The sequence below is a fragment of the Saccostrea echinata genome, unplaced genomic scaffold (assembly GCF_033153115.1).
Source record: "Saccostrea echinata isolate AGI-Se365-2 ecotype Australia unplaced genomic scaffold, CSIRO_AGI_Sech_v1 ptg000015l, whole genome shotgun sequence".
NCBI lineage: Eukaryota > Metazoa > Mollusca > Bivalvia > Ostreida > Ostreidae > Saccostrea > Saccostrea echinata.
This window is the reverse complement of record NW_026889764.1, coordinates 54,884-72,636: the sequence shown is the minus strand read 5'-3', so window position 1 is coordinate 72,636 and position 17,753 is coordinate 54,884. Positions and strand designations below refer to the sequence as shown.

At 32.3% G+C, this 17,753-nt stretch overlaps 1 protein-coding gene across 1 annotated transcript in view; it reads right to left on the bottom strand.

Moving 5' to 3' along the window:
• Positions 1–7,488: 7,488 nt before the first annotated feature.
• LOC133187678 (uncharacterized) overlaps positions 7,489–17,753 on the bottom strand; it is a 43,615-nt gene continuing 33,350 nt past the window's right edge. The window contains exon 2 of the mRNA XM_061323092.1: positions 7,489–8,473. Coding sequence (XP_061179076.1) covers positions 7,514–8,473 — 960 coding nt within the window. The 3' untranslated portion in view covers positions 7,489–7,513. The remainder of the gene's footprint in view (positions 8,474–17,753) is intronic.

The following is a 17,753-nucleotide window of genomic DNA, read 5'->3' as shown; positions in this document are numbered from 1 at the left end:
GTCATCGAAGGTGGCCAAAGAAATCGAAATTTTCATTTTTTAAAAAAAAATATGACTTGCATCCATTTATTGCATCTCTCTTGTATTTTCAAAAAAATGTTGATCCCACAGGAAATGAAAACGACAACTTCCTGTTATAAGAAAAACGTCATTTGGGTGTTTAGCTTTCCCATCAATATCGCATGTTAAAAGGCAATTAAAATGATTTTCATATGCTATTCAGACTTCAAATTTCTATAGTAGCGTGAAATATCTTTGTGAAATTTACATCCGATCAAGTAATTTCTTGTCCTCAGAATAAGAATTTGTTCTCACATTTGCTCGGCAACAGTGAAGATCGAAATGTAAAACATAGAGGACTGATAGGAAGTCATCTGTTTATAGAAATCATGTTAAAATTGTATGTTGCCGTAACTTCCGGTCGTGAGAGGAAACGAAGTTTCAAAGGGCAAATTTATCTTTTTTTTGTTGTTTCTACAGATATTTTGGTTAATATCGAAGTAAGACAGGGCATGTCCATGAAAACAATTTCCCTGGAAGTGCCGGCCGAAAAAAAACGGTTTTCTTAAACATGTTATTTTTTCCTCCATATTTTTAGGGGTGATCTGTATTGAAAAATTGAGATGTAGAATGAATTTTTTATTCGATTTGGAGCATTTCCGATCATGAACGGAAGTAAATAAAGAAACAGGAAAGTAATTTGGAAATTAAAACATTTCATATTTTTCTGTCTTTAAATACCTTTGAAAGCAATTAGACGACTTTTGAGTTATCTAAATGATAATATTGTTTCTTCTTCTTTCCAAATTAGTCGAGAAAACGCAAAACCTGTTAATACATAGGCAATAAGGATCAAGCTTTTATAAATATTTTCCTTCTTAAGTACAATTAAAAGAAGGAAAAAAGCATCAAACTTTACACTGAGCTTTATATTTTTTATTGAAATATATTGCATTTTTTTTTCTCCCCTTTGTAGTCGATCGATGATTATACTGCGACGAGGAATGGTGATGAGTTAATTGAGCGAACATGGCTTATTTTTCTTACTTGATAAAAATTTGCATTCTGATTAAACTGCATAGGGACTCAGGGAGTATCTTTAAATGCAAATATACTAATTGATTACAAATATTGCCCTAGATTAGAATAACCTATGGATATAATTGTTTATTCATTTATTTATTTCATCGTGGTGTATTCAAAATGGCTCAAGTTGAATAGTATCGAAACATGTCGCGTTTACTTTTCAAAAAAATCGAAAAGTGGCTTACTTAATGCATATATCAATAATTTATTGAAATATACACTCGTTGAAAGGGTTGTAGAAGATATTATTTAACTCAAACATTGCTTCAAACGTATCTTGTTCTTTCATGTAGGAACGCAACGTACTTTGTTCTATCATTTAAAAAAGCCTTACTACTGCTTGTATATACAATAAAGCTTGATTATCCATAGTAGACGACCGAATGAATTAGTTATTAGTCATGCCCGCAGGAAGGAATTTCAGGTTCGGGGAGAGGGATGGGCATACACAAACATCTTCAGTAAGAGGACTACAAAAAAGTTCATTGACAAGGAAAAAACCACTTTTATTGAGAGCACATAATAATATAAAGTGGCCATATATTCTATTGTATTCTATATAAATGCATCGTTTAAATTATTGGCAGGGTGTGCATCCCTGCTCCTACGGTTATGTTAGTTACGCTCCACTGTATGTGACATCTGTCGATTTTAATATCAAATTGTTCAATATACTTCTTTGGTAAGCCTATTATCTTTATTACATGTATCATGCAAGGATTTATATTAGTTTTAAATTTGTAGCAGTGTGATTTAGCTGTATATAAAATACTGAAACGCAAAAGAAACGCAACATCATATTTTAGGGGGAAATATTACATATAGGATATAATTTTGTATCTAAAAAGTAAGGACTTCTTTAATTTTGTACATGTAAATATCGGCAATTTAACGGTTGAATGATTTTCATACCATTACCGGAAGTTGAGTTTGAGTCTGCTTAACAAATATCAGAAATTGCATGTTTAGCAAAATATTTGGCAATAATATGGGATTTTAAGGTATTGTATCTGTTTATCGTAAGTAAATCAGCAATGTTCCGAAAAATAAATTCCCCTATCTTTTCTGTAAGCGATGCCGAGGCTTCCTGAAAATGACTTAAGTAGGCATTTCCATTGCTCTAGCTGGAAAATCTCAAAATAAAGGTGATGGAGAGTTGCAGATGCAAATATGACCTACATCACTCCCCAACAGTCTCTTACGTATCATTAGCATGAATGACAGTCCTTGGACCGGAAGTTCAAGGGTTACTATACTACGCTTGGCTAGAGAAAATTCGACCTCATCATCTGAAAAACAGGCATTTAAAAATGGCAGAGAATATTTTTTTCGCTCAGATCTCGAGATTGATGAACCTATTGCATCGTAGAAATCAAGCTGCAATTGTTGTGCATGGCAGACTTGCACGCTGTAATTGAATGGCCTGGGTGTGGGGTGTTTTAACAGTCATGAGTTACTTTCTAAAGTTAAAAAATAAACATTTAACATTTTTATCAAATTTCTGATGTTTTCAAATCAAGTTTTACCTAAGTGTATTCATTTTTGAAAATCATTAGATAAAAAAATCAAATATTTGTAGATTACTGCTTGTTGCGTTTTTTTTTTTTTGCGTTTCAGTATATATACTGTAAACGTGGAAATTTTGACGATGTGCTAATTTTGACTATATTGACGATTTTTCTTTTCTCGTCAAAATTTCCACTCGTCAAACTTCACATCATATATGTAGCGTCATAACAGACATTGAGCGTTCTACAACTTTACCGCTTAATTTTCTCGGCTTCCCCCATTTACATTTAAACTAGATCAAAGTTACTGTTTATTTATTCATTTTTTTTTTTTTTTGTAAATAGTTATGAAAACATAATCACAATTTTAAAAACCATTGAGTATGTCATATACTATTATTACCCATGGTCACAACATTCTAACTTTGCGTAATTGACCTACTTTGTCACCTCAGGCAATCGGTCTCGTATAATGAAAACAAAATACAAAAGAGCAATTAATTCAATCAGATCTTATACACTGTAGATTGTTTTTACAAGCAAATTTAAATTTTATTGATGAGAACGCTTGTAAATGAGTTCCTAGGAAGTCGCTGTCCTTGCTTTTAACATCGTGAACTAGCATAGAGCTATTTAATCGTAGACGTTCTCAAGTCAACTAAGCCAATGTTTCCATAAAATTTTTGGTCCTCTAGTTTCTGGCGAACTTACTCTGAGTAGCAGTTTTGAAACTCGTTTTTTGAGGAGTTCTTTACATTCATTTCTGTTTTAATCTTATGAAATCAAAGATACGTAGCTCTTGATTCAATATTTCGTAAAAATTAACACTCGTCAATTTTCGAAAACAAAAAATCTTCAATTTTTCAACTCGTCAAAATAACCACGTTTACAGTATCATATAATTTTAAAATAGATATAATTGACATTAATGAAATTTATTCTGAAAATTTCACACATATACCAAATCCACCACTTTATTCAATAAGAGTTGTGTAGTTGAGCGATAGATTTCAAAAGTGAGTTTCTATTATTTTGCTGCTGAAAAGTTTTAGTGTTTCTGAGTTGTTTTCAGATACTCAGAAACTTTGGTCAGGATAGCTGTGTCGTAAAATTTAGAGAGATTTCCTTGACAAAGCCTTTGAGACATAGACAAAACTTGACTTGAAGTATGTAGTTTATGAACATATTCTATATCCTTATAATATTTCTGTTCAGCTAATATCACTGGTTAAGAGAAGATTGAAAGGTTAAATATAAATAAAAGTTAATAGCGATTCTCTGTAACCAATTAAACTTCTTTGCCACGCATGGTCACCGATTTTGATGAAACTTTGCCATTATTACAACTTGACACCAGAAACATATTTCAAATAAAATTTCGTTGCTATGTGTCTTGGTTGTCATGGTAACAGCCAGAAAAGTTGGAAAAATTGAGATTTTCAGCTACTTTGAATCTTTGTTATGTCTTAATAAAGACTAAGAAAAACAAACAAACCATTTTCACAAAAACCTGACACCTTGTTGCCACTTATGCTATAAAGAAACTATTTAGAATTTATCTCTAAATAAGTGGTAACCATGGGTACATTTGAAATACATTTTAGATGCTGAAAAATGCAGAAAAACGCTCAATATTCACTAATGATAGGTGTTAAATGGTCAAACTCAATCAACAACTTAAGAAAAACAATAAAAATGTTTAACCTTAAGTAATTAGGTATTGGCAATATTATTCTAAAAATAACTGTCATGGTTGCCATGGTAACACAGTGTTACCATGCAAAATATGTTGCTAAGATTGAGTTAATGCTACTATCTTCAGGAAAAACAATAATATTCATGACTGGCACACATACATCCTTAGGACCTTGCAACACCGACAACATAAGAAAAATTGGGATTAATTTTTACTTTGCAGTGTAACCATGGAAACAATGTACCAGTTGTTTAAAGTGATATTTTTTGCTGCCTTAGTAATTTACTTACCTTTTATTCAAGAAACATTTATTTGACTCACCTTGAATAGCACTTATCTGGTAGAACTAAAGTTGAATATCATATATTGATAACGTTTGTTGAAAAATACAACATTGTTGCTATGGTAACCAAGTAGGGAAATGTTCGATTTTGTTAATTATATATCAATATATAACCCTATGTGCCAGCTTTTTGCATCCAGTTAGAAATTGGGTGGCAGTCATAATTGAAAGTCAGGTTAATTAGTTGTTCATAATTATCAATCATAAAAGTTTTGGGAATCTGCATACAAGAGTACGTATCCAAGGAAACAGAATATTGTTCAGATTTTTATGCATTTTTTTCGGCTTATTTCCATAGCAACGCTCTACTTAAGAATTGAATTTGAATTTTTTGAAATGTGAAAATTAGGGTCACACGAATGTCTTTAAAAATTGATCATTAGTTATATAAAGATATGCTTTTTAAAAAGATAGGATTAGATTTAAACAGTAAGAGAGTAAATTTTAAATCCCTTCTTGGTATTAAAACCATGGTAACCATTGCAACCTATAAGAAATATCACATTTCTTCCTTGGTATATGTTACAAGGATCTTTTGTCTATTATTTGCTTGCATTTCAACCTATAATATTTTTTTTTATTCTGTGTATGATTTTATGAAATTAAATGAGCAAAATTATTACTTTCAAATACTTTGTTTCCATAGTAGCGTATGTAAAAGTTGATTTACCAAACATGTTTATCATGCATTTAAGACATCAGGCCTTCAACTTTTAGAAACAATCATTGCCACTTGTTTGCTTTGCTGCAAACGTTAACTGTGGGATTCTGAACATGTTGAAAAATGCCATTTTTCAAACCTTAGGAAATGTTGTCATGGTAACCATGACACGTAGCAACCAATTTCTGCCTGATTTGCGTTTACGGTATCAAAGGCTTTTATCATAGAGAGTTTGGAGAAATTCTGCGACTATGCGTGCCACAGCTCCTATATAAAAGTTCAAGTCGTTACAGAGAATGGCTCTTAATATGATTTAATTGCCAGAAATTGGGTAATCATTTAATCTAGCATAAACTACCCCTGCAATAAAAATATGAAATTTATTCTACCTATTTAAATAGCCACTGCCAACTTAATTTTGGATATAAACACCACTGATATTTTTCTTTAAGTTGATTTTACTTTTTCCTGACTTACTTACATTTGCGGGAAAGGGGTGGTGGTCGTTGGGTAGGGGTTTCATTTTTTTTTTTCATTTTTATTAAACTTTAACAAATTGTCGTCTTAATATTCCATTACATATTTAGAAATATAAAGATAATGTCATTTAAAATTTGTGGTTATTCTATGAAATTTCAAAAATATTACATCGCAAAAAAATTGAATATTTTTACAAAATATGACAATTGACAAATAAGACATTGCAGACGTACAAAAAAAGGTGTAAGGTATGATTCATGACTGATGTCTGTATTGGCAAAATCGAATTCATTAGATATTTGAGCTTGATTACAATTTGTTGCCTTCACATTGCAAGTGAAAGCTGTGGCTGAAGTGTGAAGTTTCATGTCAACTTTAATTGAACTGTGGTAAAAGGGAGAATGAAATATGGAGATAACGAACAGTAATCAAACGCATATTTCATTTAAACAAACAAATCGGAAGCAGAGCAAACATAAAATTCAAAGTAAACACGGACCTTAAAAACATCAGAGGGGGTATCAGGTGCCATGGAGGAGTAGGTGTGAACCGGTCACTCCCGCCATGTGCTCTTGTCGTGATCTGTTAACGGAAAAATCCATAGAAATTTCAGTGTGTAAATAATGGCCTAAGAACTGGCATGAAAAACATCAGTCAGGAATTGAAGTAATGATAGATTGTATTTGCTGACATGGGCATTGTATCGACCGTAGAACTAGCGAAATAATGACTTCAAACGAGACTGTTGATATCCTTGTTCCATCAACTAGTTGGTTAATAGCTTGAGTCGTTTAAAAAATTGATCGTACGTGCAGCATTCTCTTGCGTATCGAATCAACTGGGAAGCATAAACCTCAGGTGATAATGGTATATGCAGGTGATAATGGTATATTGCTACACAAGTAAGGGGACTTGACAATGGAAAAGTTGAGGTCATCACGTTTACCGTAGAGTTTTGTTGTTAGGTTACCATTAACGTCTCTTTATAGTAAACTCTATGGTGCCTTTTATTTCAAGTTCACTGGGATATATCGAGTCGACATATGAATGGAAGTAACTATCGTTAAATGATAATACGTAGTCGATATGTCTAAATGTCGAGTTGAAGGCCACAACAAGCACTTTCTTCTTCTCGTGTAGTATATTCTGAATAAATTCTACTTGATATGATTGCAAAAATAGGTCTGTTAGTAACGGGGCGCAAATGGTACACCTGGGATTTTCAAAAGATTGTTGGAATACCTGATATCCTAAAACTACATAGATATTGCAAATCAGAAACTCAAGCATCTTTATAATACCAACTTCAGAATACTTGCATGTACATTCAGAATGTTTTTAACAGAAAAATTTTGAAAATGACCAATGACAAGGTAAGATTTTTTTTTCCATCTTTATTTAAAAAAAAAGCAGCTGTCTATGATGTCAAAAAGAAATATAAAAAAATAGATAAAAAAAAAAAACAAACAATTTTTATCCAAAGACCGATTGAAATTGATTATCAATTTTAATGACTTAGTAAATATCTAATTTAACCATTCTGTGCATGTGAATGATTTACATTTATTAGGCACATTTCATTAATTTATCAATGATCTAATATCACTGATGAATTACCTCAAAAAATGAAACAAAAACAACAACAACAAAATAGAAATATTTAAAAAAAAAACAAAACAACAACAACAGTGACTTATTTCATTACTTCATCATCTAAAGTATTTCAGGAAATAGTGGTTTTACTCTTCCCCTATCTGTCTCTCAATTTTTCTTTCCTTCAATACGTCATTTACACATAAGTATCCTAGATAAAACCAAGGATTTCCTGATCCTTTGGGAATATACAACTGAAGTTCAAGATTGGGCTTCAGAGCTTCTCTACCCTTTTTACTATACAAAGCATACAACACTTGCTGGTCGGAATTCATTATTTTTTGTTCAAGAAAGTACAACACTGCTTTGTGGTACAATTTTTCAAATTCAAGAATTACTTTTCCACTCCCTAGAAACATTCCACCGCCTACCCAAACATCATTGTTTCTAAATATATTGAAAGGATCTACATTCATTGAAAGGTCATTTATTCGATTCACAGCTAATCTATCTGGGTCAAATCCTTCTGGGGTGTGTAATTCAAAAAAAACTTTTCTCTTTGCAATATCTCTAAAATACCCAACATCCAGCCAAGCGTAATAAGGAGCACGAAATATTCCCTTCCTCACAGTATTAGCTACAACTGCATATTTCGCATGTTGCGCTGCTGTATATCCTGGATTAACTGTATTAGGATAATATTTTGGATAGCCAGGTTGACTATAAATAACTTTCATTCTCTCTTTAAGTTGAAAAGGCCAAACATCTGTCCGATTTAATAAGAAAATTTTTGTACTATTTATCAGATCGACTCGTAAATTTTCTATTAATTCTTTGAATTCTTTCATGTCTGTGTAAACAACAAGTTGATTCAAGAGATATTTAAATGTGAACGCCCAAGAAAAATAAGTGTTCGTCGAAAAATGTGCTCCTGTTAATCCTTTCTGAAATGTTCCAAGATTCCAATAAGCCGTAATAACTGTAAGATTTCGAGTGTTTTCACGGTAACTTGTACTCTTTGTCTCAAAATTAGGAGAAAAATTCAAAACGGAATCTGGGTTCATTGTTAAAGATATCCTTTTGTCAGCTCTAAATTTGTTCCAAATCTGCAAGAAAAAGAATGAATTTTTTAAACGATTACTGAATATTATGAACCCGCTAAATTTTATAGACTAATTAGTGAAACAGTAAAGAATAAAGTGGGGCAGATTCGGATTAAAAATACCCCCATAGATCCCTCCTAACCGTAACGGTAACTCAATTGGTAGAGCGCCGGCTCAGGGATCGGAAGGTCGTGTGTTCGAATCACGACCGCGACTGACCTAAGTCGATAAAAAAAAAAAAAAAATAGGTAGCAACTGTTCCTTTGACAATCACTCGGCACTTGGAAGTGAAAGTTGCGGGTCTTTTGTATGAGACCGTGTCACGGTAGGCTTTGACACGATAAAGAATCCTCACTACGCAGTGGTCCTGAGTGCCGAGTAAAGGTATAAATTTGAAGCCTTTCACCGGTATATGGTGACATCTATATATGAGTGAAAATTCTTTAACTCAAAGCAATATACAATTAATCAATCAATCGAATCCTCCTGACCTCAGAGGTACTGTAAATGTGGAAATTCAAGCGTGGGGGTAAATTTACACTTAGTACGCGATAAGAAAACTTACGCGTGAATACCCCCTTTCTTGTTACCAGATGCTTTTCCTCCTAACACGTTATGTACTTAAATTGTCGGTCTAGAATATCTCGAATTCTGAAATTCTGAATTCTGAGGGACTTGAATTATAAAATGAAATACTGAAATCCCGAAAAAAAAAAAAAAAAAAAAAAAAAAAAAAAAAAAAAAAAAAAAAAAAACTGAATACTGAAAGTAAGGACAGTTATGAAATAAAGGAGAAATACTTGGATAAAAAGTATGCGTTACACCAGAGGCTCTTGATCATCTAGGTCGTTCTGATGAGCTTACGGTAAATTCATCCCGAATTCTCGGTCTCATTGATCTTACTTCCATAATTTTCATTGTGTGAACTATCCGGTGATACTCCTGGTTATCTTTTTCATGATCTAAGTCTATTCCAAATAATACATTTGAGGGAAGCTTTGAATACCGACCAAACATCAGGTTATGGGGCATGTAGCATTGCTTAGGCCGCAATGGTCAGTTATTACTAATAAATATTGTCGAAGCTTCCCTTGGATTGTTCCTAACTCAAAAATCTAAGCAAATCACCACCACTGGTTTTGTATTCGTAGCGGGTATAAGTTCTATTGCAAGCCCCACAGGGTCTTACTGCACATATATCGATTACTTTTCTCTAACTTCCTACTTCTTTCAGTCTAGCCAACCAGAGTATCTCGTCTTTCTTTGGTATCTTATATCATCATGTATTTCTTGTCATGCAACTGTTCTGATATCTGGAGATTCTTTTCGTATATTTTAGCATGCTTTGAGCACCACATGTGGCCTCAGTCAATTTTTACTATTAAAAAGGCCCTGCAGCATGGGGGAGGGGGGTTGCTTAGCAAATTCACTTATCTAGTTTTTTACATCTAGAAATTAGTTTTTAAAATCTTAAAGAAAATTCCTTTAACTTCCAGTGTTTAAGGTTCATAATCCCTCTCATTATTGTAATGATTTTCCCCTTAGACCTCCCCCCCCCCCAAAAAAAAAAAATCCTTACATTCCCTTGTCAGTCCCTGACATTTTCCTGTCTCCCCCTGACTTACTCCTTTGAACCCCTGTCGTTGTCCCTCAGTACCCTGTCTACTCCCTAACGTCCTCTGACTTTGCCCCTGTTACCACTGTCTAACCCCTGATGTACCCTGACATTTTCTGACGTCTATGTCAACTTCCTGATGTCCCCTGACTAAGTCCCTGACCACCCTGTCAACTTTCTATCGTCCACTGACATTCATTTTGACCCAGAAAAAAGGCTTAAAATATGTTTTTGTTGCTATTTACTTCGAAAAAAATGGAAACCTTACTCTTAGCTATTTTCAAGTTTTGTGAAAATACAGATTTAATCATTATTTTTTCCTGTTTGATATATCTTTTTTTTTTAGTAAATTCTTTCAAAACATGATTATTTTCGTTCTTTGGTAGCTTTTCGAATTAATCTTAAAAAGAATAAATGTCACTCAATTTAATAAGAATAAATTACTGATTTCTTGCGTCTTGTGTAGCATAAATGGCATGTAAATGTATTTCTATTTATTTCATTTATTCATGTAACCGTTTATTTATTAATTTGTCTGCTTATTTATCTATTCTTTTCTTCATTTATTTATTCATTCAATTTATTTAACCTATTTAATTCATTTTTACATATTTATTTTATTTAATTATCAATAAACAAATTAATTAATTTATTTTTTTTAATTTATTTATGTTATTTATTTCATTTATTTTTATTCATTGATTAATTTGATTTAATTCAAATTGTGTAGTTCTTCACACGCAGTCTCCGGGTAAAACAAATTATGCATCAAATTATTTCTTAAGCATATTCAAATTACTTTCAATTCTTTTAAATTCATGATGGGTATCAAAATCATCGTCTCATTACGCACGACCTGAATCTGGAATTTGTTTTATTGCTCCCATTTACTTTGGTAAATAAAAATTTCCTCAAAAACTTGTCACGTTTGTGAAAGAAATGACAACTGCAAAGTGGATACTGTCAGGTTGCCACAGAATGAACAATGTATAGTGGTTAGTCAAAAGGACAATAGGTGTTTGGTCTGTGTACCCAGAGTCACTGTTCAACTATCAACAGTTCAGAACTACTTTCACAACCGTACAGTTTTTGAGGAACATTTCATTTTTTTTTTGTACCAAAGTAAAAGAAGCAATAAAACAAATTCCGAATTCAGATTGTGTGTGGTTAGACGATTATTATGATACATGTAACCATCATGAAATTAAAAGAATTGAAAGTAATTTAAAAGAATCAAAAGAAATGTGAATATGCCTAAAAATAGTTTGAAGAATAGTTTGTTTTTCCTTAAAATTGTTTATGTTGAACTACACAATTAAATAGGAATTGAAAAAAAAAAATAAAATAAAATGAATTAACAAAAAAAAAAAAAAAAAAAAAAAAAAAAAAAAAGAAATAAAGAAATAGCATTAATTAGATAATTAATTATTGAATGAAACAAATATCTAATTAAAAATGAATATATTAAATAAATAAATAGATAAAAAATAAATAAATAGATAGATATATAAATTAATAAGTAAAGAAATAAATAATGATACAGATTTTGTCACTAGTTTTTTTGTTTGAAGCATCTTCAGTAAATTCATTAATTTAATTTAATTTGATTTATATATGTGTCCTTTTATTTATTTCTTTTCATTTATTAATCTATTTTTTCCTCTTTTTTATTTATTTATTTTAACTAACAATTTAATTTATTTTTACATATTTGTTTTATTTAATTATTTATAAATTATATTAATTCATTTAAATATTTTATTCATTTAATTTCATTTTTATTTATTGTTAAGGTTCCCCGTCCTCCCGGAAGACCTTATAGTGATTCTTTTTTAAAGGTCTTTCGTTCCAATGGAAGACCTTCTACTGATTCTGATGGTTAAAATTATTAAGGTCTTCCGTCTTCAGTGGAAGACCTTCTTGTTAGGGTCTTCCGTCTTCAGCGGAAGACCCTTCTATTATTCTTATGTTTCTTTTTCACTTTTATTATTATTCTTCTTTTTTTTCTCCTTACCGATTTTGTGCAGAAGATTTCTCGGAGATGAATAGATCGATTTACTTCAAATTTTCAGAGTTCATGTCTTATCATCTGAAGTTTGTACCGGCATTTCAAAATTTGAAAAATCACTTCCGGTCGGAAGTTATCGCCCTTTTATTAAAATTCAGAGGACCTCCTTGTCTGTGATGGAACTCAAAAACGGCTTAAGCTAGAGCGCTGAAATTTTCAGTGATGATAGAGGACATGTTACCATTATGCACCTGGGTTTAGATATTTTCCGGAAGTGCCTAGTATGGAAGCCCGGTAGGGGTCGAAATTTAGGACACGAATCATGAATGAATTTTTTAGACATTTTGTATCATATCTTTTAAAGTATAATTATTTTGTTAAAACATACTGAATAATATTTGTGCAGAATGACAAGATCTTTATCATGATATCAAGAAAAAGGGGCTGACTTGTCATATAAGGGGCCGAGAGGGGCCAAAAGTATTAAATCAATAACTCTTTCACGATCAATATTTTGTAATGCATTACTGAAGCAAAAATGTTTATTTCAACAATTTACAACTATATATTACAATATTCACATCATATGTTACATAATTAGGGGCCATAAGGGGCCAGAATGCTAAATCTTTGACGCTTTATATCTCAAAAGTGGGAAATATTTTGATAAGCAATATTGAACAAAAGATGTTCAAAATAATGTTCTAAACAATATGCAACCTTTCATTTTTTGCTAGACGTCCCCATTAAGGAGTTGAAGGGCCGGCCCTAAATATTTCTTTTGCAAATATCTCAGAAACGAAAAAGAATTTCTGACTAGTTGTTGAACAAAAAGTGTTTAAAATCATGAGAGCTTTAAAGTGATATGAAGAAAAAGGGCCTGGCCCTTCATAATAAGGGCTGAAAGGGGCCGAAAATCTTTGAACAATAACTCTTTAATGATCAATATTTTGCAATGCATTACTGAAGCAAAAATGTTTATTTCAACAATTTACAACTATATATTATGATATTCTCATCATATATTACATAATTAGGGGCCATAAGGGGCCAGAATGCTAAATTTTTGACGCTTTATATCTCAAAAGTGGGAAATATTTTGATAAGCAATATTGAACAAAAGATATTCAAAATAATGTTCTAAACAATATGCAACCTTTCGTTTTTTGCTAGACGTCCCCATTAAGGAGTTGAAGGGCCGGCCCCTAAATACTTCTTTTGCAAATATTTCAGAAACGAAAAAGAATTTCTGACTAGTTGTTGAACAAAAAGTGTTCAAAATTATGAGCGCTTAAAGGTGATATCAAGGAAATGGGTCTGACCCCTTAAATTAGGGGCCGAAAGTATACAATCAATAACTCTTTAATGATAAATATTTTGTAATATATTACTGAAGCGAAATAGTTCATCTTCACACTTTTTGTCTAAATAACTTGATGTTGATATCATATGTTACTCAATAAGAGGTCTTCAGGGGCCAGATTGCATAATCTTTAGGGCAATATATCTCCAAAAGGAAGAATATTTTGATAAACAGTATTGAACAAAAGACGTTCAAAATAATATTCTGAACAATATGCACTCTTTCAATTTTTGCTAGACGTCCCCATTTAGGACTTGAAGGGCCGGCCCTTAATATTTCTTTTGCATATATCCCGAAAACAAGAAAAGAATTTCTGAATTGTTGTTGAACAAAAAGTGTTCAAAATCATGAGAACTTTAAAATGATATCAAGGAAAAGGGGCTGACCTCTCACATTAGGGACCAAGAAGGGCCGAAAGTCTTTAATTCATAACTCTTTAATGATCAATATTTTGTTAAACATTACTAAGCAATTTATTTATATCATTATATTTGAATGAAAATCTCAGTCAAATTCTTATCTCATCTTATCAAAAATCGGACGGAAGACCAACTCGTTGCTCGCAACGAGATCACATCTAGTTATTATTATTATTCTTTTTTTTTTCTTTACAATTTTTGTGCAGAAGATTTCTCGGAGTTGGCTCCATCGATTTACTTGAAAATTTCAGGGAAGATGTATCTTTGTCTGGACCTTATACGTTTTTTTCATTTTTTTGAAATTCACTTCCGGTCGGAAGTTATCGCCCTTTAATCAAAATTCAGAGGACCTCCTTGTCTGCAATGAACTCAAAAACGAGTAAAGCTAGATCGCTGAAATTTTCAGCGATGATAGAGGACATGTTGCCATTGATCACCTGGGTTTTCAAATCTTCCGGAAGTGCCTAGTATGGAAGCTCGGTAGGGGTCAAAATTTAGGACACGAATCATGAGTGAATTTTAGAGACATTTCTTACGATAACTTTTAAACTAGGAGTATTTTGTTAAAACATATTGAACAGAAATTGTGTAAAATTACAAGATCTTTTATATGATATCAAAGAAAAAGGGCTGACTTATCACATTAGGGGCTGAGCAGGGCCAAAAGTCTTTAATCAATAACTCTTTAGCGATCAATATTTTGTAATGCATTACTGAAGCGAAAATATTTATCTCAACAATTTACAACTATATATTATGATATTTATATCATTTGTTACAAAATTAGGGGCCATAAGGGGCCAGAATACTAAATATTTGACACTTTATATCTCAAAAGTGGAAAATATTTTGATAAGCAATATTGAACAAAAGATGTTCAAAATAATGTTCTAAACAAGATGCATCCTTTCATTTTTTGCTAAATGTCCCCATTAAGGAGTTGAAGGGCCGGCCCCTAAATACTTCTTTTGTAAATAACTCAGAAACGAAAAAGAATTTCTGAGTAGTTGTTGAACAAAAAGTGTTCAAAATCATGAGAGCTTTAAAGTGATATGAAGAAAAAGGGGCTGGCCCCTCATAATAGGGGCTGAGAGGGGCCGAAAGTCTTTGAACAATAACTCTTTAATGATCAATATTTTGTAATGCATTACTGAAGCAAAAATGTTCATCTCAACAATTTACAACTATATATTATGATATTCACATCATATGTTACATAATTAGGGGCCATAAGGGGCCAGAATGCTAAATCTTTGACGCTTTATATCTCAAAAGTGGGAAATATTTTGATAAGCAATATCGAATAAAAGATGTTCAAAATAATGTTCTAAACAATATGCAAGCTTTCATTTTTTGCTAAACATCCCCATTAAGGAGTTGAAGGGCCGGCCCCTAAATACTTCCTTTGCAAATATCTCAGAAACGAAAAAGAATTTCTGAGTAGTTGTTGAACAAAAAGTGTTCAAAATCATGAGAGCTTTAAAGTGATATGAAGAAAAAGGGGTTGGCCACTCAATATAGGGGCTGAGAGGGGCCGAAAGTCTTTGAACAATAACTCTTTAATGATCAATATTTTGTAATGCATTACTGAAGCAGAAATGTTCATCTCAACAATTTACAACTACATATTATGATATTCACATCATATGTTACATAATTAGGGGCCATAAGGGGCCAGAATGCTAAATCTTTGACTCTTTATATCTCAAAAGTGGGAAATATTTTGATAAGCAATATTGAATAAAAGATGTTCAAAATAATGTTCTAAACAATATGCAATCTTTCATTTTTTGCTAAACGTTCCCATTAAGGAGTTGAAGGGCCGGCCCCTAAATACTTCCTCTGCAAATATCTCAGAAACGAAGAAAAATTTCTGAGTAGTTGTTGAACAAAAAATGTTCAAAATCATGAGAGCGTTAAAGTGATATGAAGAAAAAGGGGCTGGCCCCTCAAAATAGGGGCTGAGAGGGGCCGAAAGTCCTTGAACAATAACTCTTTAACGATCAATATTTGGTAATGCATTACTAAGGCAAAAATGTTCATCTCAACAATTTACAACTATATATTATGATATTCACATCTTATGTTACATAATTAGGGACCATAAGGGGCCAGAATGCTAAATCTTTGACGCTTTATATCTCAAAAGTGGGAAATATTTTGATAAGCAATATTGAACAAAAGTTATTCAAAATAATGTTCTAAACAATATGCAACCTTTTCATTATTGCTTAACGTCCCCATTAAGGAGTTGAAGGGCCGGCCCCTAAATATATCCTTCGGATATATCTCGGAAACGAAAAAGAATTTCTGAGTAGTTGTTGAACAAAATGTGTTCAAAATCATGAGAGCTTTAAGGTGATATCAAGGAAAAGGGTCTGACCCATTAAATAAGGGGCTAAGAGGGGCCGAAAGTATACAATCAATAACTCTTTAATGATCAATATTTTGTAATATATTACTGAAGAGAAATAGTACATCTTCACACACTTTATCTAAATAACATGATGTTGATATCATATATTACGCAGTAAGGGGTCTTAAGGGGGCCAGATTGCATAATCTTTGGCGCAATATATCTCGAAAAGGAAGAATATTTTGATAAACAGTATTGAACAAAAGACGATCAAAATAATATTCTGAACAATATGCACCCTTTCAATTTTTGCTAGACGTCTCCATTTAGGATTTGAAGGGCCAAACTTTAATATGTCTTTTGCATATATCCCGAAAACAAAAAAGAATTTCTGACTAGTTGTTGAACAAAAAGTGTTCAAAATCATGAGAGCTTTAAGATAATATCAAGAAAAAGGGGCTGACCTCTCACATTAGGGGCCAAGAAGGGGCGAAAGTGTTTTTATCTATAACCCTTTTATTATCAATATTTTGTTAAACATTATTAAAGCAAAAATGTTCGTTTTAACATTTTATTTATATCCTTATATCTGAACGAAAATCTCAGTCAAATTTTTATCTCATCTTATCAAAAATCGGACGGAAGACCCACTCGTTGCTCGCAACGAGATCTCATCTAGTTATTCTTAGGTTTCTTTTCCACTATTTTTATTATTATTATTGTTTTTTTTTTTTTCTTACCGATTTTGTGCACGCGAGTTCTCGGAAACAGCTCGCTCGATTTTCATGAAACTTACAGGTCTGATAGAACATCAAAAAATCTAGATACATATTTTTTGGTTTTGATGACGTCACTTCCGGTTCGGAGATTTCCGCGATTTTGTGGTTTTTAGAGGGTCACTTTGTCCGGCAGTGTTCTCAGAAACCACTGAACATAGAAGTATGAAATTTTCAGTAATGATAAAGCAAACTATAGAGAAGTGAATTTTGTAAATCAGCATCATTGGAAGTACGAAGCTACGACGCTCGCTATGGCCCGAAAATAGTCTTCTCGAGAATTTCAAAATTTCTTTCACCTTTTCTACAATATCTTTTTACCTGTAAATTTTTTGTTAGAACATAGAAGTTGTGTAGAATGTCACAATCTTACAAAGGATATCAACAAGAAGGAGCTCGCTCCTAGGATTAGGGAGCCAGAGGGGCCAAAAGTGTTTTCCTGATATCTCAAAAAGTATTGAAAATTTGTATAACATCATAGAAGCAAAGTTGTTCAAAATGACAAGTAGCAGCTAGTTAGATCATTAAAAGTCGTCAAAATTACTTCACTTCCGGTCAAACCGGAAGTAATGGTAGATGGCTCATTCTTGCTCCTTTTTCCGTAGATGTCTCCCGATCTCGATCTCATCACCTTGAAATTTCGACGGAAGACTTATTTGTTGATTTGCAACAAGCTCGTTTAGTTAAGGTCTTCCGTCTCCAACGGAAGACCTTATTGTTTTCGTTAGGTTTCTTTTTCCCTATTA